Genomic DNA, 27423 nt, shown 5'->3' with positions numbered 1-27423 from the left:
TACACTGAAAATCAGAAGAGTTTTCTTCTGATTTCTGGCTTCACAATGGTTTACTTCTTAAAGAAAAAAATCCTACTTTATATGACTTACAACCAGAATGAAACAGCGTATTAAATAGAATACCTGACTAGATCTCAACTTCTTATTTTCCAGGTAGCTCTTCTCCTGTAACAGGGCCTCCTTCTTAGAAACTATGGCCTCCCGCTTCTTCAGGTCTTCTTCCAGCTCCTCTAATTCTTGGCGTTGGTTCAGAACTTTCTCTACTTCTTCATCTAACCATTTCTTTTGCTCATCCAATTTCTACATTAAAATTACAAAGAAACTTTTGTTTTCCTTCTGCCATAAAATTTATAAGGTAAATTATAAATAAAATTTATAACTTCAGATTGGCCAAAAGACCTTAAATGAACACGTGGAAATAACAAAATAGTGTTCCTGTCTAAAACTGTCTAGAAGTGAGTGGTTCCACTTAAGATCTTGCTGTGTTGTGTAATAAGGAATTAAAACTTAACTCTCCAAATATGAGTCTGAGATTTATTTAGGCTGACCAAGAAAGGGGTGAAAATTTCTTTACATATTAGTAAGAGTTCGTTCTGAGAACAAGCTGGGAATATTTTTCTCTGTCAAAGAGGTGCATACCTCCATCACAGCACTTACACTCCTGGTTCCCCAACTTGAGATCCTTGATTGAATACGGACTGTACTTTACACCATTGGATCCCCAAAATTTGGCCCATGACTGGCCTCAATAAAATGTTAAATGAATGACTTAATGCCTGATTCAATCAACTAATCGATGAAGTGAATAAATGAATACACACAGTGGAAGACATTGATGATGGAGCATAGAAATCCACTCTGCACTGTATCCTGTCAACATCAAATAATTATTCAGTAAAATACAGTCAGAAAGATTTCCAAAGCAAGCAATTTAATACTCTCTTGAATTAAGGATACCCAGAAGCAAAAACAAACAAAAATATGAAGGGAATATGACTGTTCAAAATGAACTCTACTAAATACTCATTTGCACTGTGTTCATAGTAATGAAGCAATGCCAACTAAACAACCAATAATAGATATAAAATCAATATAGTACTGTGTTCCTGTACTTTTAAAGCTTGATAAAAAATGGTTCCTAGAAATCTACATTAAGACAGTGAGATAGAAAATGTGCATGAGAAAAAGCAAAGTGGCCACAACAAAGTTGGAAGACTGACTCATAGCAAAGAGCTATGAGTCAGTCTTCCATCCACACCTAAAGAGTATGGTCCTATAGCACTATCACATCCAAACCACAATGAAGCCTAAAATAGTAGCGCTATAACTTTAAGAAACAGAAAGGCTATCCAGAGCAATATAGAAATATTTTATTTTTGTTATATCCAGCTATACCATAGAAAGTCCATATATGAGACCCTATTAAGTCTAGCAATTAAACATATTCTACAAACATTCCTTGACTATGAGTTGGGTTTGAAAGATGAACAATAGAGCTTTTCAAAGCTCCATTCCAACACGAGAGAAACCAAAACATTATTGGTGATAATAAATGCTAACTCCTAGGTACCATGTAAGCAAAAATGGAGAGGGATTGGCTTTGTCTGGAAATAAAAGAAATGCCAATGCCAGTCCTACAGAGTAGGTAATATTTTAGCTATGCTTTGAAGAATAGGTAGTCTGCTAACATAATACAAGTTTTTTAGGGAAATAATAATAGATTTTTCTGCATTTGATATAATAGAGGTTATGATTTGTGTAATTCACTGTATGGTAAGTTCCTACCATACAGTTTTAATTTTAAATACTTTCTTCTTATACAGGGACTTCATATCAAGTCATTGTCCTATAATAAGCTCTCTGGATACTCACATTGATTAACATTATTTTGTCCTTGTTTAGAGTCAAATTCTGGAAAATGTTTGTTTTACAACATTAAGAAACATGAAGTTTTGTGTGTATTTTTCTTAACCCAAAACAGTCAGTGCAAGCACTGTAAATTTTTTATTATTGTACTTGTTTAAAATTTAGATCCTAAACATTTTGAAAAAGCAGATCTCACTATACTGCACATTCCTACCTCTTCTACTCCCCTCACACCCTTTCCACCCAGAAATGCTCTTTGACCAATTTCTATAACACACTAGTAAAATAAATAAATGGGAATACAGTAAGTCTTCACTTAACATCATTGGTAGATTCTGCAATTTTAAGCAAAACTATGTATAATTGAACCAATTTTACTATAGGCTAATTTATATAAACAAAAGTTAACTTCCCCAAGCATCTTATCAACATTACAATGAAACAATGTTGAATAATATGATGTTATTAGAGGACCTGCTGTATATTCATGAAATTCTACTATTAAAGTATAAAATTCAGGAACAGAGAATAAATTTTCAGAATCAAGATGATGGTATATGCATTTGAGTGTAATTACAATATTTTTTGTTTTGAGAAAGAGATTTTATTTTTTATTTATTGATTAAGGTATTACATATGTGTCCTTATCCCCTGCCTGTTGCCCCCCAAAAAGTGCAGTAGTTTTCTGTAAGATTTTTAGAACTGCCATTTTGAATTTACATAAAATTAAAATTTTGTTTCTTTGAACTTTTTTTTTAAACATATTAATTTTTTACAGAGAAAAAGGGAGAGGGATAGAGTTAGAAACATCGATGAAAGAGAAACATCGATCAGCTGCCTCCTGCAAACTCCCTACTGGGTATGTGCCCGCAACCAAGGTATATGCCCTTGACCAGAATCGAACCTGGGACCCTTGAGTATGCAGGCCGATGCTCTATCCACTGAGCCAAACCAGCCAGGGCTGTTTCTTTGAACTTTCATAGTAATTTATGAATTTCACTTTTTATTTATTTATTTATTATTTTTTTAATAAATCTTTATTGTTCAAATTATTACAATTGTTTCTCCTTTTTTCCCCCCATATCTCCCCACCACCTGGTTCCCACCCCCCCTGCTCTTATCTCCCCCCTGCTGTCCTTATCCATAGGTGTATGATTTTTGTCCAGTCTCTTCCCGTACCCCCCACACAGACACCCCTTTCCCCCTGAGAATTATCAATCCACTCCCATTCTATGCCTCTGATTCTATATTATGTTCACCAGTTTATTCTGTTCCTCAGATTTTTAATTCACTTGATTTTTAGGATCACTTGTTGATAGATATGTATTTGTTGTTCATAATTTTTATCTTTACTTTTTTCTTCTTTTTCCTCTTTCAGCATTTCATATAATACTGGTTTGGTGGTGATGAACTCCTTTAGCTTTTTCTTATCTGTGAAGCTCTTTATCTGCCCTTCAATTCTGAATGATTACTTTGCTGGGTAGAGTAGTCTTGGTTGTAGGTTCTTGCTATTCATCACTTTAAATATTTCTTGCCATTCCCGTCTGGCCTGCATAGTTTCTGTTGAGAAATCAGCTGACAGTCGTATGGGTGCTCCCTTGTAGGTAACTAACTGTTTTTCTCTTGCTGCTTGTAAGATTCTCTCTTTGTCTTTTGCCCTTGGCATTTTAATTATGATGTGTCTTGGTGTGGTCCTCTTTGGATTCCTCTTGTTTGGGGTTCTGTGCACTTCCTAAACTTGTAAGTCTAATTCTTTCACCAGGTGGGGGAAGTTTTCTGTCATTATTTCTTCAAATAGGTTTTCAGTATCTTGCTCTCTCTCTTCTTCTGGCACCCCAAAAATTCGGATATTGGTATGCTTAAAGCCATCCCAGAGGCTCTTTACACTATCCTCACACTTTTGGATTCTTCTTTCTTTCCGCCTCTCTGGTTGGGTGTTTTTTTCTTCCTCATATTCCAGATCTTTGGTTTGACTCTTTGGGTACGGTAGTCTACAGTTGAGTGTCTGTATATTCTTTATTTCAGACAGTGTATGCATAATTTCTGACTGGTCCTTTTCCAATTTTTTGATATTCTCATTAAGGTCCTTGAAGGTCTCTTCAAGTTTCTCAGCGGTTTTTAGAAGATTCTTGAGTAACCTTATAAATGTGGTTCTGAACACTGTGTCGTCCATTAGTTTGCTTTCCTCCATCTCTCCTACTCGTGACATACTTCGGTGTCTCCGCATTTTGGCTGCCTCCCTGTGTTGATGGAGTGGCTTTGTGTGGTCAGTGACCTATAGGGGCCAGTAGCTCAGCTTCCCCAATCACTCTAGGTGATCGCTCTTGGTACACCCCTTTGTGGGCTAAGTGGAAAGTCTTGGTGTAGTTAAAGCCTTGATTGCTGTTGGTACACTGGGAGGAATTGACCTTCAGGCCAATTGGCTGTGAGGACCTGCTGTGTCTATAACGGAAGAATTGCTGTGCTGGAGACACAGTAGGGCTTTGGTGCTCACTGAGTCTGCCTCTTGAATGTGTCCCTTATCAGAGTGGTTGAAATCTGGTGTCGTCCACACTGACCACTAGATACCCTAGTGTCTGGATCTCCAATGGGGTGCAGGTCTGAGGCCTCCCAGCAGGAGCTACAGCAAGAGCTACAGTTTTCTCCTCTTTGCTTGGGCGGTTTTGGAGCAGTCTGACTGGAGCTGCAGTTAATTTGGTTAAGATGCCACAGAACAGGCCATTTATATGTAAAAGCCGCTGTGTGGAGCCTGGGCGGGTTTGTAGAATGTGCGGGGCGGGGTCTCAAGGTGGGGCGGGGTCTCAGGGCGTCACTAGGCTGGGGTGTGGCCAACGGCCATGGCTGCCTTCAGCCGTCTCTGCCTTTCCGCATTTCCAAGTCCCCGTGTCCTGCGCTCCAGCGCAGCAAACCCTGATTGCTGGGCGCACCTCTGCAGAAAAGTCACTCTCACTCTCCGACTGATGGCCGAGAGTCCAGCTTCTCCCCGTAGGCGTCTGGGTCCCCCAAGTGTCCCCAGAAACTGGAGTTCAGAGTGATCGGGAGTTTTTCTCCCTTCGGTTTGACGAAAAGCCACGCGCCCAGTCGCCCGCCACCAGCCCGCTTTGCGCGCGCCTCCGTACCTCAGCTCTCCAGCGTTTGCGCTCCCTTCTCTTCTTAGTTGTAAATCTACCACTCAGCCAGCTTTCCCATGGTTCTGGGTGGTAGATGTTTTGTTTTTTAGTTGTATTTTTGAAATTGTTGTGCGAGGTGGCAGTTTAGTTGTTTAACTTTGCTGCCATCTTGGTTCCTCCTCTGAATTTCACTTTTTAAATGTGGCATTAGTCCTGGTAATTTTGCTCAGTGGATAGAGCATCCCTGGCCCTCAGTTGGGGTGGGTGCAGGAGGTAACCAATCAATGTGTATCTCTCACATCAGTATTTCTCTCTCTCTCTCTCTCTCTCTCTCTTTCCCCCTCTCTAAAAATCAATGGAAAAAATATCCTTGGGTGAGGAATAATAAGGCACTAAAACGAACAATAGCTTTTAATATATTGTATGTGATGCATATAAAATGAATGGGGAGCTCTGATTTTTAGAAATACATATTTCCATGGGAATAAGTCAGTTTTGACATGGGAATAAATACAATCTGGTGAACATGGATTTCATGTTTATATTCCACATGAAATAAATCCATATCTGGATAAGAAAATAATTTTTAATAACAGTAAAGTTTCAGAAGAAATATAAATTTTACAATTAAGTTGCAAAATCTAGTGTTTGAAGATTTTATTCAGAGTTCACCATTTTTTGCCTCTATTTAGACAATCACCAAATAGAAGAAAAACCAAAAAACACTAAATAGAATTGACAAACCTGGAGTTGGTCTATACTTCCAAACAAACCTTTTCTTCTTTCCATCTTAAATGCATCTAGGTCCTCAGCTTTCAGTTTCAGACCTTCTTCCAGTTCTGTTTTTAACTTGAGTTCCTACAGAAAACAGAAATCAGAAATACCTTATGGCTTTCATAGTGGCCAATGATTACTATGAAAATAATCATTTTCTTAACATTTGCTTTCTTAGTTGCAAAAAGAAAGTAAGTAGATGAAGTTGGGGCCATTTGAAAAGAAAATAACATTAGCCCCTCACTAAAGCAATAAAATCTTACAGCAAAAAAATCAGGTTTTACTGACAAAACTAAGGGTTGTTTTGTGTGTGTGTGTGTTTTTCATTCTTTCCCAGTGTTACAAATTAGTGTAACATGGATGAGTCTGAAAACTATAAATATGTTTTTCTCTTGTGCCTTTCTGAACTCATTACCCTCAGTTAGTACATCCAAGGCACCCATCTGTCATGGGTATATTAGGATTTATGATAATAGAAATGTAAAAAGTAGCAGTCTATTTCTGGCATTCAAAAATCAGATTTTGCAGCATGAGAACAGCTTTGCAAAACGGATGATGGTCCTGTGAAAGGTATTTTCCAAATTCCTTTAGTTTCCATCCACATCTTAAGGATCACATCAGAGAGGCCCGTTGCTCACAGTGCTCTTCAGGTTTAGAGAAGATGCCTCTGTCACCACTATAGCTTAGCAGGAATCAGGAAGGAGGTCATGAATCTAAGGGGGCTAGTCCACATACTATCTCCATGGTCCATGAGAGAGAAGTACAGACATGGAGTGTGTTTAGAAATTGATAGCCATTTGACAGAATAATTTTATGTCTGTTGAATATAATAATTAAAAGATGAACTTTTATATTTTAATTTTTATTAAAATAGTTCATGTTTTTAAAAAGTATTGGGCTGGCCCTAGCCAGTTTGGCTCAGTGCATAGAGCATTGGTCTGTGGACTGAAGGGTCCGGGGTTTGATTCTGGTCAAGGGCACATACCATGGTTGCACTGAGCCCCGGCCCTAGTCAGGGAGTGTGCAGGAGGCAACTAATCGATGTGTTTATCTCACATCAATATTTCACTCTTTCCCTCTCTCTTCCACTCTCTCTAAAAATCAATGGAAAAATATCCTTATGTGAGGATTAAAAATATAGATATATTGGGCTGTGATATATTAGTAATAAAATAAAAATTGTACCCTTTCCACAGGTAATTTCAGAAGTACTGATACAAAGAAAGTAAAAAGGAAGTATACCATTTTCTAGCCCTGGGAACAGCAGAAAGGAGAAAAGAGACAGTAAGAAAGATGTGTGTCCTGCCCTAGCTGGTTTGGCTCAGTGGTTAGAGTGTTGGCCCACAGACTTATGGGTCTCGGGTTCGATTCCGGTTAAAGGCACATACCTCAGTTGCAGGCTCGATCCCCAGCCCTGGTCTGGGTGTGGGGGGGAGGCAACCAATCAATGAGTCTCCCTCACATCAGTGTTTCTCTCTTTCTGTCTCTCCCCCTCCCTTCCACTCTCCCTAAAATCAATGGGGGGAAAAATACCCTCGAGTGAGGATTTAGAAAAAAAAAAAGATGTGTGTCCCAATTTTCCTCTCCTAAGTTTTGGCTCAGAAAGGGGGTGGTAAGTAAAGGTATCACTGAGGGTAGAGGGAGAGAGAATGTAGAGTGCAGAGGCCCCACTCCCACATGGGATTGCCCAGCCTTGCTCAAAGAGTAAGGTATAGTCAGGAAACAGACTAATTGAACCCCTCAGCCGCAGATGACAAGGACCCTGAGTTGGGAGCCAATGGGGGTCAGTTATATGGAGAATTGACCTGCAAAATGAAGATGAGGATAGACCACAAGGTTAGCAGGCTAGGTGGAAGACCTAGTAGGCTCAATAGGGATTTATAATGCCACAAGGAAATGAGATGAAGTCAAAGCACCTCCATGCTAAGCTGAAAGCAAGACCAGACTATGAGTCATACCAGCCGTGAGTTTCATCATCAGGGGCCAGCAGGGAAAGGTTGACAAGGGAGAGCAGATTCCAGTCAGTTACAGCCAAAGACCAGATGAAACTCAGGGGGCCACTTCCTCCATAGGAGGCAATGAAAAGGTACACACCCAATCACCACATACATGGGATTCCATCTTAGGGAGAGAAGCACAGGGTGGAAGAGGCTAAAAGTCTAAATATTCTTATTCAAGATAGCTAAGAATTATTTAAAGGAAATGTTTAAATTCGCAGAAAAGGTTTAAACAGACTGGACATTTGGTTAATTCTCATGTTTCCAGCAATTATCATGACATGGACTGGGCAGGGACAGGGGGTGTCGCAAAGAACGCAAGTCTGCTATAAACTAAATAAATGTTCTCTGCATGCATTATGAGTGAATTATACTTACTACCCACCAATTTTTCATGCTTCCCTAGATCTAGTTCATAGTTATAGTTTGGCTCCTGTCATAGTCACAGCAACTTCAGGATGCTTAAGTAAAGGTGCCTTATACTTGGAGCTAACTCTACTATTTCTGTCCTTCCACATACGCTTTAAAAGAATACTGCAGTAGGTCTAATTCCCTCTTCTGCATATCGCAATAGACATTACTGCCTTTATTTTATATTGTAATCCCTGGCATTGTGCTAGCCTTTTTATATCTACTTAAGGACACCACTTAATCCTCAGAATAATCCTATTGCCAAGGACTGTTATAAACTACATTTTATAGATGAGGAAAATGGTTCTTAAAGGAGTAAAAAGCCCAAGGTCACACTATGGCCCACAATTCCAGGAGTTCCCATATCTTTTCTTTATAGCTTATCCATGGACTTCAGTTAAGAATTGCTGCTCTAAGGAGAACCCATGCAGAAGTCATAATATTCTCTCGAAATGGCTTAGTTGAGTGGAAAATGGACAAAGAGAAGTATTAGCTCTAAAAAGAGGGCAAGATGGGCTTTAGGACTGTGAGCAGGTTTTCTATTTGTGCATAAATTAGTACAAACTTTAATATTTCTTTGGGGCACACTGTTCCTTTTTCTGGAATACTTATTCTCCCCCTTAAATGGGTCATTTCCCTAAAATGCAAAATATGACTAAAGGAACAAAATTGTCCTACATAACAACATAAAAAGCTTAAGTTACAGATAGAATTACACTTCAGCATTCTATGCACCCTGACCAAAAGTTTTTTCTTTTCCCTAAGCATAGATTTAGAGTTTTGTGTCTTGTTGGTTTAGCCAGGGCCTATGAGGGATGAGAAGCTGAGACAGAAAGACCATTAAGACTGACAGGCAAGCCTGATCCTTACATTGGAGGAAGGACTGTAACAAAAAGACTAGGTTACTGGCAGTAGAAATGAGAACTGAATAAATTCAAGATATTTAAAAGATATAACCTACAGGATTTAGCGATTCATTGGATATTGGGTGATAAGGGAGAGGATAGAGTTAAGGATGACTATCAAATTTCTAGCTTACCCAACTAAACAGATAGAGATATCATATAAAGCACATTAGAAAACTCTATTTTCTCCTCCATGAAGTAAGCAGCGAGTGGGGAAAATAAGATTATTAAGGAAGATCATAAATTTAGCTATAGGATAACCTAATGAAGATATCAATAGTCAGATATGAATCTAGGGCTCAAAGAGCAAATCTGGGATCAAGGATTAATCTGGGAGTTGTTAGAATTTAACTGCAGCCATGGAAAAAATTAGGTCACCCAGGATAGAATATAGAAGATGAGGGCACAGGCTAGAGCCTTGAATTCCCATTTGTAAAGGACTGATAGTGTAGGATGAGCTGTCAAGACAGACAATAAGAAATCAATCATGAAAAAAAAAAACACACAAGGAGAAAATAATTTCACAAAGGCAAAGAGGGAAATATTTCAAGATGGAGGGAGTAGTGAACTGTGCTAGATGCAACTGAGGTGGTGTTAACCCTTTGTACACCATAAGCGTCTATAGATGCAAGCAAGATAAAAGCGTCTTTGAATGTGTGGCAGTTAACTGGTTAAGACAAGGACTTTAGTGACAAAGAGCACTAGTAAACTGAGAGCTTTGAAACTGATGGTAAAGCTGAGAGCCAAAAGCCAGACTAGAGAGAATAAGAGAATGAATGGAAGCAGAGAAAACAAATAAATACAGTAAACTTTTCTAAGAAGTTTGGTTATGAAGGAAGAGAGAGAGAGTAGTATAAGACAGAAGGATAATTTTAGGATGAATAAAATCTAAGGTGTTTAAAGAAGGATTCTAGAAGAAAAGGAAAAGTTGGAAATATAGAAGAAGAATTAAATATGTTAAAGCACATAAGTACTAAGCGTAGATTAACTGAGGATACTCAATAAATATTAACTACTGCCATAATAATAATTATTACCATTATGATTAAGAATGAGTAACTCAAGGAAATTAAGAAAATTCCATTTATAACAACACCTAAAAGGATAAAATATCTGGGAATAAATTTAACCAGGGAAGTAAAAGACTACTATACTGAAAATTATAAAACCTTGCTGAAAGAAATTAAAGACTTAAATAAATGCTCATGGAGAGAAAGACATTATATTGTCATGATGTCAATACTATACTAAGAGATCTACAGATTCAAAGTAATCCATATCAAAATTACAATGGCTTTTTTGCAGAAATGGAAAAGTTGATCCTTAAATTCATACAGAATTGCAAGAGGCCTCAAATAGCCAAAACAATCTTGAAAAGAAAGAACAAAGAAAAGAACTTACTACCCAACTTCAAAATACTACAAAGCCACAGTATTCTGGCATAAGGACAGATATGTACACAAACAGAATAGAATTGAGAGTTTAGAAATAAATCCATAAATCTATAGCCAATTGATTTTTGACCAGGGTATAAAGTCCATTCATTGGGGAAAGAACAGTCTCTTCAACAGATGTTTCTAGGACAACTGGATTTCCACATGCAAAAGAATGAAGTTGGACCTCTATTTCACACCATATACAAAAATTAACTAAATACAGATCAACGACCTATTAAATATAAGAGCTAAAGCCATAAAATTCTTTTTAAAACCCACAGGGGTAAGTCTTCACAATCTTAGATTTGGCAATGGATTGTTAGATATGACACCCAAAGCACAAGTTACAAAAGAAAAAATAAATTGGATTTCATAAAAATTAAAAATGTTGCTGCATTGATGAGTATTATCAACAAAGTTTAAAGACAACCTATAGAATGGGATAAAATATTGAAAGTCATGTATCTGATAGAGTTTAATGTCTAGACTACGAGTATATAAAGAACTCCTATAACTCAACAACAAAAGATAAACAATCCAATTAAAAAGTAGACAAAGTCTCCTTCCATCACCATTTATTTCCCCTTTCCCCTTTCCTACCTCCCTTCACCCCCTTCCCTTATTGTAATCACCATGCTGTTGTCTGTGTCTGAGGAGTTTTGTTTTTTCTTACTCCCTTCACCCTTTTCACCCTAATTTTATTAACCAATGTCACACCAATAAATTCAATTAAAAATTAAAATAAAAACAGGTTGGAATAGGAACCAAAAAAAGTAGACAAAGAACCTGAATAGACATTTCTCCAAAGATATACAAATGACCAATAAGCACATGAAAAAATGCTGATCATTAGTCATTTGGGAAGTGCAAATAAAAACCACAATGAAATATCACTTCAGACATACTTGAATGTCTGTAACAAAACACACACACACACACACACACACACACACACACACACAACAACAACAACAACAAGTGTTGGCGAAGATGTGGAGAAATTAGAACCCTTGTACATCCTGGCGAGAATGTAAACTAATGCTGTGTCTACTGAAAATAGTTAATGCTTCCTCAAAAATTGTAAATATGGAATTAACATATGACCCTGCAATTCTACTCCTATGTATTTCAATTCCAAAGAAATTGAAAGCAGGGACTTAATTACTTGTATGCCAGTGTTTATCACAGCATTATTCACAATAGCCAAAGGTGAAAACAACCAGCATCTAACAACAAATGAACGGAAAAATAAAATGTGGTATATGAATACAATGGAATATTACTCAGCATTAAAAAGGAATGAGGTTCTGATACATGCTACAATGTGGATAAACCTTGAAAATATGCTAAAAGTGTTGGAAATAGGTAGTGATGGTTGCACAACATTATGAATGTAATTAATGCCACTGAACTGTACAATTGAACATGTTTAAAATGACATATTTCATGTTACATATCTTTTACTACAACTTATAAAATTAATTGTAATATATCAAATCCCATTGTACTGTCTACTTTAAATGAGTGAATTGTATGGTATGTGAAGTATATCTCAATAAAGCTGTTTCAAAAAAGTATTAGTAGCTTGGCTTAAATACTTTTTAAGTTCACTTCCATCACTAAATTTTATGATTTTTTTAAAGGTCTGAGAATAGATTATATTCCAAAATTAAATATCCAGGAAATCTCCAATTATGTTCTAAGCTGTGTGTTTGGCTTAACATTTCAAGAGAAGAGACTGGTATGTAGTGCTAGATAAGTGTTTGTTATTGTTATTATGATGGTGATCCTCCTCCTCTTTCTTCAAAAGAGTTCTGTGAGGCAAGTATGATTAAGGCTATTATAGATATGAATAAACAGACTCAAAGAGGGTAAGTGATTTTCTCAATAAATGATCCAGCTAGGACAGTGATGGCGAGCCAATGACACACGTGTCAGCACTGACACGCGCAGCCATTTCTGATGACACGCGGCCGCTGAGGCGGCCGCATGCCGAGGATGAAATATTTGCTGCTCCTAAGGATGAAACATTTGCGAAATAATGTTTTTTCCTCAAAGTGACACACTACCCGAGTTATGCTCAATTTTTTGGCGAAGTTTGACACACCAAGCTCAAAAGGTTGCCCATCACTGAGCTAGGAACTGAGAGAGCTGGGATTTAAACCTCTGCTAGCCTGGCTCCAGAGCCCAGCTGACACCACACCACTAGTTCCTCCCCATCCCAATCCACTCTATAAAACTGCTGGATGTACAGGTTTGATCACTTTTCTGCTCACTTTGAGTGAAATGGTACCATTTTACCTTGTACTTTTTTCCATGCCACCACATGGACAATGCATTCCAAAGCACTTTGAAAATGGGAAATCCTATTCAAATGTCAGATGTTATTTAGAAAGTTGGCTTTATATGTTTTTGATAGTCGCAACTACAGTTAAGAAACGGTATCACTGAACTTTCTTTTATGAAGTCAAAGCCTTCAAGACAGTACTCAGAATTCAATAAATAGGCTTTACTATTTAGGTGAACAAAGCTTTAAAGAGAATGAGGACAGCAGCCAAGGAGAGGCCAAGAAGAGATACCTCACAAATAAAATCAAGACCTTGGCTTCCTCAGCTCTGAGCCATTTCATATTTAGCAGGAAAGTATGACAATATTACTTTGATTTTTTGTTGATCCCGCTGAATTTCTGTATCCAATTGCTTCCTTTTTTCATTTTCTTCTCGAAGTCTCTTTTGCAGCTGTACTTTTTGATATTTCATGTGATCTACACTCTGCTCTAATTCATTAGCACGTTTCTCATTTTGGATTGAAAGTGATGCCAACTTCTTACTATTTTGTTGCTTCTTCTGTAAGACCTGGGGTCATATGGAATATTTCAAAATGAAAAAATTGCATTTCTCATAAACTTCAAATAAACTTAAAACTTTTCATTCAATGGCGAGGATAAGCATTTTGCATATTTTTTTATAAATTCACAATTGTTTTTTACACTTTTACTTTTACAATTGGGAAACCACCATAATTTTCACTAGATATAAAGGATGATGAGGCTTCCTGATGCTGACACCCAAACAGAACAAAATTAATCTCTTTGATTTTTATTAATGAGTATTGTAATTTAAAAATATTACATGTACATGGTAAATATTAAAATAATACAAAACTGAACTTATATTTAATTTTGACAGTAATTGCAAAACTGCAGCAAAATGATGCTACTAGCAATTAATGTCTTTTTCATACCACTATAAGTACTGAAAATCTTATTTAAAAGTGAGATAGGGCCCAGCCAGTGTGGCTCAGTAGTTGAGCGTCAACCTATGCACCAAGAGGTCACTGGTTCAATTCCTGGTCAGGGCACATGCCCAGGTTTTGGGCTTGATCCCCAGTAGGGGGCGTGCAGGAGGCAACCAATCGATGTTTCTCTCTCACAGTAATGTTTCTCTTGTTCTCCCTCTTTCCTCTCTAAAATCAGTAAAACATTTTTTTTAAAAAAACTGAGAAAGGATATCACTACCTTTTGCATTTATTCCACAGATGCTCAAGTGTACCAATTAGCATCAAAATATTAATGCAGCATATAGCTACATATATAATAACACAAAGAATACAAATTTCAGGGTTTTTCAATTTTAAAAATTTGTTTTATGAACTGAAATAACTTCATTATACCAAAACAAAACAAAAAAATGTAGCATTTCAATATTTAAAATGGTATATGTTAGAATACTGAAAGATGGTATTGTCATAACTGTGTGACCCTTAAATAGTTTTTTCACCTTTCTAAATTTCAGCTTGCTCATTTATAAAATAGGGTAAAAATACCCACTTCAATGGATTAAATAATGATTAAGTAATGCATACAAAACACCCAGGATGTATACGGCACCTTATAGACACTTAACTGGTAACTATCATGCTCCTCCTCACCCCCACCACCATCCTCATCATCTTCCTCATGCCCTCCCCCAACAGTTGTGCACAGATACGTCAAAGGCACAGAAATTTCTAAAACTGCATGTCCTTCCAAAAATGACATTATTTCTGTGTTATCTTTATTCCTTACCTTATGGTTTTTTTAGAAAAGATTAAAATAATGTACTTCTTGAATGCAGAAATATATTACCCAGATCGAAATTATGTAAACCTACCCGTGCTCTGGAAAAGAAAGTTGTATTCCAGTTTGTCTTGCTGGTAAAAACTGAGTTCTATTTTTTTCATAACTAGTACAAGAATCCTCAAAAGCAGAAAGCTTTAAATAGGTTTTCTCAATTACATTTTTAAATTACCTGGATTTTCAGCTTTGCGGCATCCATCTTTTTACGGAACTCCCTCTGTAATTTTACTTTCAAAGCAACATCAGACAGATCTTTGTTTTCCAGTTCCTGTAGCTGCTTTTCTGTCTCAATTAATTCCACTTTTGCCTGTGCTGCTTCGTGGGCAAGTTTTGTTACTTTCAGAGAATACTGTTTGCTTACAGACTTGGCATCATTACCTTCACCAAAATAATAATAATAACAATTATAAATTATATATTTTTTAAAAAACTAAGTAAAACATCAAAAACATAAAAATGCTCTACTTTTTTTTTTTTTAATCCTCACCCAAGGATATTTTTCCCATTGCTTTTTAGAGAGTGGAATGGAGAGGGAGAGACAGAGAGAAACACCGGTGTGGGAGAGACAGAGAGAAACACCGGTGTGAGAGAGACACATCAATTGGTTGCCTCCCGCATACTCCCACCAGGGCCCAGGGAGCCTGCAACCGAGGTATGTGCCCTTGACCAGAATCTAACTTGGGACCCTTTAGTCCCAACGCTCTATCTGCTGGCCAAACTGGCTAGGGCAAAAAATGCTCTACTCTCAAAAAGCCAGCTGGGCCCAGTCGGCATGGCTCAGTGGTTGAGTGTCGACATATGAACTAGGAGGTCTTGGTTTGATTCCCTGTCAGGGCACATGCCTGACTTGCGGGCTTGACCCCGTGTGGGGCATGCGGGAGGCAGCCAATCAATGATTCTCTCTCATCATTGATGTTTCTATCACTCAATGCTTTTCTTACAAATATTTAGAACACAGAGAAAAACAGAGTAAGATATTTCCATATCTCTTTTCATTCTAAGGTCAGCTACTAAACCTAAAAACTTGGTTTTTGATTGGTTTTGAAGAGTCAACTATCCCTAAACTAGATTAGCAAACTCATGGCAGTGGTAAATAAGAGTCCAGAGGTCATGGGATGAATAATTTCCAGGGACAGTTTCTCACACTATTATACTGAAAATCTCTTAATATTTTCATAAAAAGGAGTTCTTGAACTAAATGCACTGTCTCTGCAACTCTGTGATAATTTGACTCACTTGAAAATACATACAACTACTATTTTTAGTGTATCTAAGGCCCTATAAAGTATTCAACACACCAATATTTTATAAACTAAGAAAAAAGGTACAGTGCCAATTAACCAATGACATGACAATATGTTAAGATGCCGATGATTATGACATACATCCTGATTTTAGAGATACCAAAATGTGAAAAATGTGTATCAGAATTGATGAAATACAATATAGTTATTATTGTCTGAAGTAGTTGCTATTCAGGAGAAATCTTCATTGAGGCACCTTTGAAAAGTAAGCACACATTGACCCTCTTGCTAGTCACCCTCCCTAAGGGTCCTTTGGAAAGCTCCATACTGTCCGTGGTTCTAACGAGTAAGAAGAGGAACTTCTCTGTGTAAGTTCAGGTGTCCTCTATATTAAGGCATCCAGGATGCGATACCCCATATGTGATAACCTGAAGGGTAAATATCCTCAACTACCACAGGCAGTACCCTGAAATCTTGGAGACGAAGAAGTTATTTCACCCCCTAAATCAGTTCTTGGATACTCCTAAGAGAGTTTTACTGGCAGTGATCCTATCTGTGAGGAAGGAATATACTCAAACTCAATTAGACATTGGGGAGACTGGAGCTGGGGTGATGCACAGCATAGAGGTCACCAGGAATAAGGAAGGAAATGCTTTGGGACAGGAGCAGGGTGAGGCGGTTTAGAAAGGAGGACCGTCAGCCAGAAAGCAAGTTTGCAGGAAAGAGGGGGAAGTAGAAAAACAGGCAGAGGAGTTAGGACCCGTCATAATTCTTGTAATTTGGGTGTGAGTATAGCCTGGGGCTTGAAGAAAAGGAAGATAATATTTCCTTCAGTTCCCCTAAATGTGACCAGAGAGTTGTTTTTCATTGGAATTGGGGAAAAGAAACACTAGTGTCTCTTATTCCTCTAATTCTTAACTAAATTTCAAAGTAATCAAGGCTCATACTTTGAGTATATTTGGGGGAGGAGAGGGTGCAAAAAGCACGAGCCATACTTTTAGGGCAAGTCGAATGTAGCTGAGGGTGAGGAGAAGGTGTGGCACATACAACCAACCTGGCAGAAATTTGAGACTAAAAGTCAGAGGTAAAAGCTTGGCTCGCTCAAGAAAACAGCTCTCAAGAATAACTCCTTATCATTAGAGAAATAAAAATTAACTACATTTAAAATATAAAGTTTATGATTACTGTTAAAAATGAACTATCAAAAAATCCTACCTAATAATAGACAAATATGCAAATTGACCATACATCCGACACACAAGCCACGCCCACCATCCAATCAGAACGAGCATGCAAATTAACCCAAACCAAGATGGCTACAGCCACAGAGAGCAAGGTTTCCTAGGTAACAGAGCAAGCCAAGCTTTCCGCCTGCCCTTGCCAGGCCTAAGCCTCCACTCAAGCTACAAAGTTTCAATTATAGAAGGTTAACAAATTCAAACAAATGGCGGCAAAATGGAGCTTGAGAGAGCAGGCCAGGGTTGCCGCCGGCAACAGGGGAAGCAAAGCTTTCCCCACACCCTGGCCGGGCCCACCCGCTTAAGGCAACAAAGTTTCAATTATAACCCCAACAGAAATGGCTGCCGGCCTCGGAGGGAGCCCCAGGCTTGGCTCCGCTCCAGGCTACAAAGTTTCAATTGTAGAAGGAAAATAAATTCCAGATACCAGGGCCTCTGCTTGGGTTGCCAGGGGGCATGGCCAGCCTGCAAACCACCACAGGCCCCTCGCTCAGGCCGCCCCATGCCCCAAGGGAACCCCCACCTGATCCGGGACACCCTTCAGGGCAAACCAGCTGGCCCCCACCCCTGTACCAGGCCTCTGTCCTATCTAATAAAAGAGTAATATACAGATTGATCATCACTGCAACACACAATATAGCTGCCCCCATGTGGTCAAAGATCCTGCCCCCATGTGGACAAAAGATGGCCACCACAAGATGGCCAGCAGGAGAGGGCAATTGGGAGGCACCCAGCCTGCAAGGGAGGGCAGTTGAGAAGGACCAGGCCTGCAAGGGAGGGCAGTTGGAGGTGATCAACCCTGCAGGAGAGGGCAGTTAGAGGTGACCAGGCCGGCAGAGGAGGGAAGTTGGGGGCAAACAGGCTGGCAGCAGAGTGGTTAGGGGGTGATCAGGCAGAAGCGGTTAGGGGCAATCAGGAAGGCAGGCAGGCGAGCGGTTGGGAGCCAGCAGTCCTGGATTGTGAGAGGGGTCCCAGATTGGAGAGGGTACAGGCTGGGCTGAGGGACAACCCCCCCCTCCGTGCACGAATTTCGTGCACCGGGCCTCTAGTAGATTAATAATTTAAAATAAATTATTATTAAAACGAGTTAGAAAAACATCCCAGACATATTTCCAAATGCCTAGTATAATGTTTCTTTGAAAGTGGCAAAAATGGAAGTGCCACAGAGTTTCAACACAGCACAGAGAGCACACTGGTTAGAAAAATTCATAGATGAATCCCAATATAACAAAGTTCTTTTAATAACTAACCTCCACATATTGGCTTTCGAACACACCTTGTTATACCAAATGCCAAGCTACAGTGGAGTGTCCTGAGCATCAAAAACTAAAGTAAATGTTACACATCATAAACAATTTTAGAAACTTTTCTTTCTTATATTAGCTGGTTCATAGGCTATTATTACCTGTTTTCACTAATTCTTTAATCAGATCTTCTTTCATATTGATGTTAATTGTAAGTTCTCTTATTTTTTGTTTAGCTTCAGTAAGTATGAGTTCTGAATGCTTTAATTTTTGCAAATTCAACTCTTGACTCTCCTGAAGACATTCAATCTTTAAATCTTTAAAATAAAAGAAACAAAATTGGAAAATAAAACTATCTGCTTATAAAATATTCAACAGAAATGGAACTAAAAAAAGAAAAGTAAACACGGAAGGTGTCTAGAGATAGCAGAGGAAGGGACAGAAACAGGAAAGGAAAAAATACACGGAAATTGGGATTTTAGTTTTCTAGTTTACAGTAAGAGTCTTTATATATGCTTTTGTCATATCCCATGGGTTCTGATACAGTTTTTCATTGCCCTTAAATATTCTGCAATTTGAGTTTTTTACTTGAGTTATTTAAGAAAGGTATAAAATCTCCAGGTGGGTATAGTGAATTTTTCCTATTAACTTTTAGTCTTCTGGTAATAAAAGAATCGAGTCTACACCAGACTACTAGAGTGTGGGCCAGCACTGTTTGTTCTTATCTTATACTAGAACGTAAATCAACTACGTCACCATTAAAGATTAAGTTCAGCTTATCCTTCTTTTCATAGGGAGACTTCCTCAGTGAAGGAGCTAGTGCACTGATTCACATTCTGGCATAAGTTTCTTTCCTGGTTGTAGATCAGCAACAGTTCAAGAATGGCAATTTGACTAGTACTTATCTATATTTCTTACACATTTTTTAACTTACTTAAGATTTATTTGTGACATATAGGTAAGTTTTTGTTAAATATTATATGCATAACCTCTTTAAAAAAGACTATTTTCATAGTATAGGGCTTATTTGTCATGTTATTTATATTCTCTATACTCTTACTTTTGTGCTTTAAGCACTCACAGGCCAATATAAACTAGTTAAAATTTCCTACTATAGTTTTTGGAACATAAACATTTTACACTGTTATGCATCAAATAATGTGAATTAGAATATGATGAGCACCCACAGACTATTTGGCTCCCATGCCAAGGGTACATCACTAATGGTAGGCATGTGTGCCAATGAAGCAGGAAAGCAGACACCTAGTAAATTATGTAAGATACATTTTAAAGTAGTCAAGAGTACAGTGCATAGCAACTTGGGCTTGAGTGTAAAATCCCCATTCTGAGAGATTTAGCCTGTTAACTCTAGCCAGAATTGTTTGGTGGGAAAAACTTTTTATTAAGGAGTAAAAATTAATTAAAAAATTAGAAGTAGAGCACAGAACATACAGAAAGTTCTACCAATGAGGAAAACACTCCTACCAAGTTCCATCATTGAGAATTCCTAGATGCTTCTTAAATTATTGACTGAAGAAAAAGAGAAGTGTCTTATAAACATTAGATATAAATTACTTAAAGTCTGTGTACCTTCATTCCCCAAACTTGACTTTTGTGTTTGATCATGAATATCATTCAATTCAATAAGAGAACAAACAGAGCCTGGCTTCTGAATCCATGAGTGATTTCTATATCTAAAAAAACAAAGATCAGGATCAAAGGTAACTTGTCTGTTACTGTTTGCTAATCTGCCCTCAAATTAGTTTCGCCAAAAAGTGACTATAATGTTAAAATAATTATTAATTATACTGTATAAGATAAACAGAATTTTACTAACATTCCCATCCATGTTGGGCCTAGTGAGATATTCATTATATCTGTTGCCACTGTGGCAGCAGAATCAGGAAATTCAAAAACATTCTCCCTGAAAATTAATATTCAATAAATATATAAGCTCTAAAAGAAAAATTATTTTTCAATTTAAGACTGATGACTGTGTTCAAACACTGGTTTCATAATGCATTAGTTGACAGCACATTTATCAAAAACTACCTACTGTTATTTCAATAGAAAAGATACATTTTAATGAAAAAAACCTCCATCTGTATATATTTATTGCATCATAAAGTTGTAATGTGTTTATTAAACCAGTCTATATTTAACATACCTAATTTCAGATTTCTCTTGGCCTTCTGATTCTTCATCATCACTGTTATCAGAAAATTGGCAGTGGAGGACTTCATCTTGTTCTTCTATGTGACCCAGCAGGATTTGACTTCGTGTTCGAAATCCAGCAACTACTCGATCCAGAGAGTACATAGAAGGACTTGTGTAGACCTTACAAGTAATTCCCCCACCCAACAACAACAAAAAATGATTTTTTAAATGTCTATTTTTATCTTCTTACTCAAAATGTCTTAAGAGGTTATTAAATAAGAACTCTTAAAATATCCAATTGCTGAAAATATGCATTGCCCCCCCAAAAATATCAAGTTTCATTGCACAATACTATTGTGCTTCATGAACACATACTTCTTTCAGAATCTATATAGTTCTTCTTCTCCTAAAAAGTTCTTCTATCTTCAACTACAGCTTCATGGAAAATTCTTCTGAATACTATTTGGACTCATTTTTATGAAATCAAAGACTAAAAATATCACAGCATAGGTACTCCCCAACGAATGCAAAGCCCATACATAGTGCAATAGGAGGCAACTGTTTTACACCCCACCAACCTTCCCAGTTCTGAACACTTGGAGAATTACGGTGTTGCTGCTCAGGGTCTGCATCCCCCTCCAATCCAAATCCACCAAATGAAGAAATCCAGAGCCATCACCACTCCTCTGCTAAGTCAAAATATTCTCAATTTGAAAATCCAAATGTATTTACTCACACTTTACATGTGGTGGTTAGGCATAGCTGAGTTAATACTCTAAGTGACATACTTAATATGTCTCATAGGATAATTAAATGTTCATGAGCTAGCCTGAGAACTTTCTATATTATAACATGCTTCTATTGACAATGTACCTTAATGAGCTTGGAAAACAACAATAATGCATTAGAAATTGCCTTTACACTTTTATTCTAGTTTCTGTTACCAAATATTTATTTTCACCACCTCTTTATAACCAAATCTCAGGGTAATTTCTCAAAAAAGGTAAATAATAAAACCTTACAGGATACATGCAATTTGTTAATATAAATTATTATAAGTATTATAACACTAGTAGCCCGTTTGCACGAAGATTCGTGCAATAGACCTTCATTCACCTGGCTGCCTGCACCAGTTTTCTGCCGGCACCGGGGACCCAGGCCTTGGCTGTGGCCACGGCCTTCTGCCTTCTTTCAGGGTCGGGGCTTGGCCCCGGGCGGTGGCCTTGGGCTCGGCCGCACCCAGCGTCCCTGCTAACGATCGCAGGAGCCGACCCCCAGTGGTTTCCTGCGATCGGTGCATGCTCCCCGCTGGTGCCCGAGGCTTTCCCGGCCTTGGGCTCCGCCACACCCCAACGTCCCTGCAACGATTTCCTGGTGGGCGTGGTTGGTGGGCGTGGCTTGGGTGTAGCAAAGGTGCGGTCAATTTGCGTATTTGTCTATTATAAGGTAAGATGAGGCCGTCAGTCAAGATGGCAGCAATACTCACCTCCTCCCACAACCAAATCAAAATTACAAATAACTACAGAACAACCATCATTCAGAACCACTTGGAATCTGGCCGAATGGAAGGCCTACAACTAGGGAATTAAAGAAGCTACATCAAGACTGGTAGATGGGGTGTAGATGCAGAATAGGCTAGTCCCATATCCACGTATGGTGGATAAAAATTGGGAGGGATATCTTGGCTGCAGAGGTCTCCCCTAAGAAGCAAAGGGTCCCAGTGCTCCCATCCTAGTGTTCCATGCCAGGAAGAGAAGTCCCCATAACTTCTAGCTGTAAAAACCAGCAGGTATTGAGGCTGAGTGAGATGAAGGGCTGCTGGAGTCCCAAGCAGTTCCTCTTAAATAGACCACACAAAGACTCACTCATACTTAATCCCTCTGAGCTCAAGCACTAGAGCAGCAGCTCGAAAGACACCAGAGATGCTACAGACAGGAACTGAATTGTCTAGCATCAGGGAGAGACCTGGGAGGCAGCTTTATCCTAGACAGAGGTGCTGGCAGAAGCCACTGCTCTTTTGATAAGCCCCTTCCCCTGCAGAGCCCACAGTTGGGTGAGACTCCATCAACCTGGCTCACACTGTTTGCCCCACCTTGGTGATTCTCTGAGGCCATGGCCACCCAACTTTCAGACCCACCCAAGCTGTTCCCAGTGGCTTTTCCATACAAATGGTCTGTCTTGGTTCATGTTTCAGATATTCCTAAAATCTCTCAAATAAGCAGCATCTGGTCTCAGCAAGCCCCAGACCTCTCACTAGTTCCAGGCATGGCACTAGCAGCAATTGGCCTTGGTTCATAACATGGCCTTGCCTGGGCAACTCCAAGTCCAGCACAAGTAACAGCCATAGGCAGATCACTTTGTAGCCAATGCTGAGTGGCCCCAGGCAGGTCACAAATGAAAGAAATGGAGGAAAGCAAATGACTGGATATAGAGTTCAAAACCACAGTTATAAAGTTTTTCAATAATTTTCTAGAAAAGGCCGATAAATTTAGTGAGACCCTCGAGGATATGAAAAAGGACCAACTAGAAATTAAGCATACACTGACTGAAATAAAAAATAATATACAGAGATCCAACAGCAGACTAGAGGATCGCAAGAATCAAGTCAAAGATTTGAAATACAAAGAAGCAAAAAACATCCAACCGGAAAACCAAAAAGAGAAAAGAATACAAAAATATTAAGATAGTGTAAGGAGCCTCTGGGACAACTTCAAGCGTACCAACATCAGAATTATGGGGGTGCCAGAAGAAGAGAGAGAGCAAGATATTGAAAACCTATTTGAATAAATAATGACAGAAAACTTTTCACACCTGGTGAAAGAAATAAACTTAGAAGTCCAGGAAGCACACAGAACCCCAAACAAGAGGAATCCAAAGAGGACCACACCAAGACACATCATAATTAAAATGCCAAGAGCAAAAGACAAAGAGAGAATATTAAAAGCAGCAAGAGAAAAACAGTTAGTTACCTACAAGGGAGCACCCATACAATTGTCAGCTGATTTCTCAACAGAAACTATGCAGGCCAGAAGGGAGTGGCAAGAAATATTCAAAGTGATGAATAGCAAAAGCCTACAACCAAGATTACTCTACCCAGCAAAGTTATCATTCAGAATTGAAGGTCAGATAAAGAGCTTCACAGATAAGAAAAAAGCTAAAAGAGTTCATCACCGCCAAATCAGTATTATATGAAATGCTAAAAGGTATTCTTTAAAAAGAGGAAGAAGAAGAAAAAAGTAAAGATAAAAATTATGAACAACAAATACATATCTATCAACAAGTGAATCTAAAAATCAAGTGAATAAAAAATCTGATGAACAGAATAAACTGGTGAATATAATAGAATCAGGGGCATAGAAAGAAAGTGGACTGACAATTCTCAGGGGGAAGAGATGTGGGGGGTGCGGGAAGAGACTGGACAAAAATCTTATACCTATGGATGAGGACAGTGGCGGGGTGAAGGGGGTTAAGGGAAGAGGGTGTGGTGGGAACCGGGTGGAGGGGAGCTATGGGGGGAAGAAAGAGGAACAATTGTAATAATCTGAACAATAATTTTATTAATGATGCATAAATAAGTGGAACAACAAACCAATGTTTCTTTCTCTCCCTTCTCTCTTTCTCTAAAATCAATAAAATAGCCCTAACTGGTTTGGCTCAGTGGATAGAGCATCGGCCTGCGGACTCAAGGGTCCCAGGTTCGATTCCGGTCAAGGGCATGTACCTTGGTTGCGGGCACATACCCAGTGGGGAGTGTGCAGGAGGCAGCTGATCGATGTTTCTCTCTCTTCGATGTTTCTAATTCTCTATCCCTCTCCCTTCCTCTCTGTAAAAAATCAATAAAATATATTTAAAAAAATAATAAAGCCCTGACCGGTTTGGCTCAGTGGATAGAGCGTCGGCCTGAGAACTGAAAGGTCTCAGGTTTGATTCCGGTCATGGGCATGTACCTTGGTTGTGGGCACATCCCTGGTAGAAGGTATGCAGGAAGCAGCTGATCGATGTTTCTCTCTCATCGATGTTTCTAACTCTTTCCCTCTCCCTTCCTCTCTGTAAAAAAAAAAAAAATCAATAAAATATATTTTAAAAAATTAAAAAATTAAAAATAAAATAAAATAAATTTTAAAAAAAATTAAATGTAATGCCTTCTGGGGGAAAAAAAGATTTTGCAATTTTAGAAGTATTCTACTTTTGTGAATCTGGATATTCCAGAAGGTTTTTAAATATATCTCTTAAGAATATTTCAGTTGGTTTTCTTAGTATACAATTACGTCAAGTACTGTAAGTGGTATTATATACCTATTGTCTTATTTCCTTTTCATGATACCACATTTCATCAAATCTAAAATGCCATCAACACCATTATTTTTATAGCACCAAGAAGGAAAAAAAAACTGTCAAATTATGACATAAAAAACTATCAAATCATCAACCATAAAACATATCCTGCCACCAAAGATGATAAAATGTGATAGTTTAAATCTTACAATCAATGAATTATGGTAGGTTTTCATCAGCATTTGTGTTTTTATACTAAACCTAACTAATGACTGGGACCACCTTTGTAATTTATTTTTTTCCAAAGTACCTTTTTAGTATGTACAACTTTGGCTTTTGGTTTTAATTATATCATTATTTCAATATTTAAAAAGTTAGAAATCTCTATTATATTTTAAGTTTAAATTAAGATTCAATTTTGCATTTCATCAGATCAATTTTTGGTATTTATTGAGACAAATGAGTTTTTCTTTTTTTTCATATTAATTTAGTACAAAATATTAGTACTTTTCTTTTATTTACCTGTATACTATTTGCAAAGATATGTGTACCCCTAGCCTGGTTGGTGCAGCTCAATGGTTGAGGGTCAACCCATGAACCAAGAGGTCACTGGTTTAATTCCCAATCAGGGCACATGCAGAAGGCAGATAATCGATGTCACTCTCGCATCGATGTTTCTATCTCTCTATCCCTCTCTCTTCTTCTCTCTCTAAAATCCATAAAAATATATTTTAAAAATAGATAAATAAAATAAAATAAAAAACAGAGACCAAGAGAGGGGGAGAATAAGTATGTGTAACTTCTGTAATAAAAAAAAAACACCCAAATGTTATTTTTAAAAAATAAAAAAATGGAACCAGAAATACTTTCACATAACCAATATAAAAAACAGAAAATTAAATATAGATCACTTAATATGTAAGAATTAAACTGAAATAACAGACAACGTGAATTATGTGAAGAATTTATCTTTCTCCCTAAATGTTTTATAAAAAGGTACCATATATTCAACCATAAGGAAAATGTCGATGATTCTACAAAGTAAAACTGAAATTAATAATAACAATGATTTCATTTTTTAATTCAATTTCTCAAGATTGAAAACCATAGAGAATAACATCTGTCTTTCTTAATCACTCTGAAGTACTGAACCTGGGACATAGTAAAGGCACCCCATGGACATCTACTGAGGACACAATGTACTAGGCCCGTGGTCGGCAAACTGCGGCTTGCGAGCCACATGCGGCTCTTTGGCCCCTTGAGTGTGACTCTTCCACAAAATACCATGGCCTGGGCGAGTCTGTTTTGAAGAAGTGGCATTAGAAGAAGTTTAAGTTTAAAAAAATTGGCTCTCAAAAGAAATTTCAATCGTTGTACTGTTGATATTTGGCTCTGTTGACTAATTAGTTTGCCGACCACTGTACTAGGCAATTTCAGAGTCATCATCTCATGTAAATCCTCCACACACACCCATGTTTCCCCCACTCTGACATATAAGGAACCTGGGGCTCCCACAGGTTTAGTCATATGAGGCCTATGCAATAGAGCTGGTGTTCACCCCAAGCCTGCCTGATTGCAAAGTCTATGACACCTAGCATATTTCTTATCCCTTTGACTATAATCATCACATAGATCTCAAACAAATCATCTCCATAAAAATAACAGAAGCCAAATTCATGAGTCTGCTAGTCTTTTCCATGTAGAGATAACTTGATGATTTTTTAAGAGAAATGTGTGTGCATATATTTACTACACACATATTCATAATTAAAAAAACAAAAGTTCAGCCCAGCTGATGTTGCTCTGTGGTTGAGCATTGACCTATATGAACCAGGAGGTCACAGTTTGATTCACGGCCAAGGCATATGCCCGGGTTGTGGGCTTGATCCCCAGTAGGAGGCAGCCAATCAATGATTTTCTCTCATCATTGATCTTTCTATCTCTCCCTCCTCTCTCTTCCTCTCTAAAATTAAAAAATATGTATATTAAAAAAAAAAGTTCGCCGAAACCGGTTTGGCTCAGTGGATAGAGCGTCGGCCTGCGGACTCAAGGGTCCCAGGTTCGATTCCGGTCAAGGGCATGTACCTTGGTTGCGGGCACATCCCCGGTGGGGGGGGGGGGTTGCAGGAGGCAGCTGATCGATGTTTCTCTCTCATCGATGTTTCTAACTCTCTATCCCTCTCTCTTTCTCTCTGTAAAAAATCAATAAAAATAAATAAAAATAAAAAGTTCATACAGATCTTTATACAGTCTTGAAGTGTCAGCTTGGCAAGACTGAGTAATACATAAATATCATTTTGAAAATAGTAAGACAAACCAAGTAAGTAAAAATAAATACCCTCCAACCTCATCTCAACTTGGTGTGGTTAAAGAAAGAAAAAAATTCATGAAGATATATCAGATTTACTAATCATGACTAAAAATATGATGGCAAAGGATAGCTTTTTCTCCTTGATGAATGTAGATATTACCTTCAACTATTCTTTCTAAATATAACTATTCTCCTATTTATTTATTTTTATTAAAAAGGAGCATTATATAATTAAAAGAAAGAGAATACACAAGTCCATTAAAACCAAACAGAAACCAAACTACGTGCTGAGACTGTACAAATACACTGTGATATTTTATTACATATAATATTTTTAA

The 27423-nt window shown here is 38.0% G+C and overlaps 1 protein-coding gene across 1 annotated transcript in view; it reads right to left on the bottom strand.

Moving 5' to 3' along the window:
• KIF27 (kinesin family member 27) overlaps window positions 1-27423 on the bottom strand; it is an 88019-nt gene that overhangs the window by 20676 nt on the left and 39920 nt on the right. The window contains exons 6-12 of the mRNA XM_079790482.1: window positions 20510-20679; window positions 19933-20036; window positions 18504-18659; window positions 14789-14994; window positions 13157-13354; window positions 5721-5834; window positions 124-300 (exon numbers count right to left, since the gene is read on the bottom strand). Coding sequence (XP_079646608.1) covers window positions 124-300; window positions 5721-5834; window positions 13157-13354; window positions 14789-14994; window positions 18504-18659; window positions 19933-20036; window positions 20510-20679 — 1125 coding nt within the window. The remainder of the gene's footprint in view (window positions 1-123; window positions 301-5720; window positions 5835-13156; window positions 13355-14788; window positions 14995-18503; window positions 18660-19932; window positions 20037-20509; window positions 20680-27423) is intronic.

Source organism: Cnephaeus nilssonii (genome assembly GCF_951640355.1).
Source record: "Cnephaeus nilssonii genome assembly, chromosome: 14".
Taxonomy (NCBI): domain Eukaryota; kingdom Metazoa; phylum Chordata; class Mammalia; order Chiroptera; family Vespertilionidae; genus Cnephaeus; species Cnephaeus nilssonii.
Note: the sequence above shows the minus strand (reverse complement) of the source record. Positions and strands in the feature narration are given on the sequence as shown.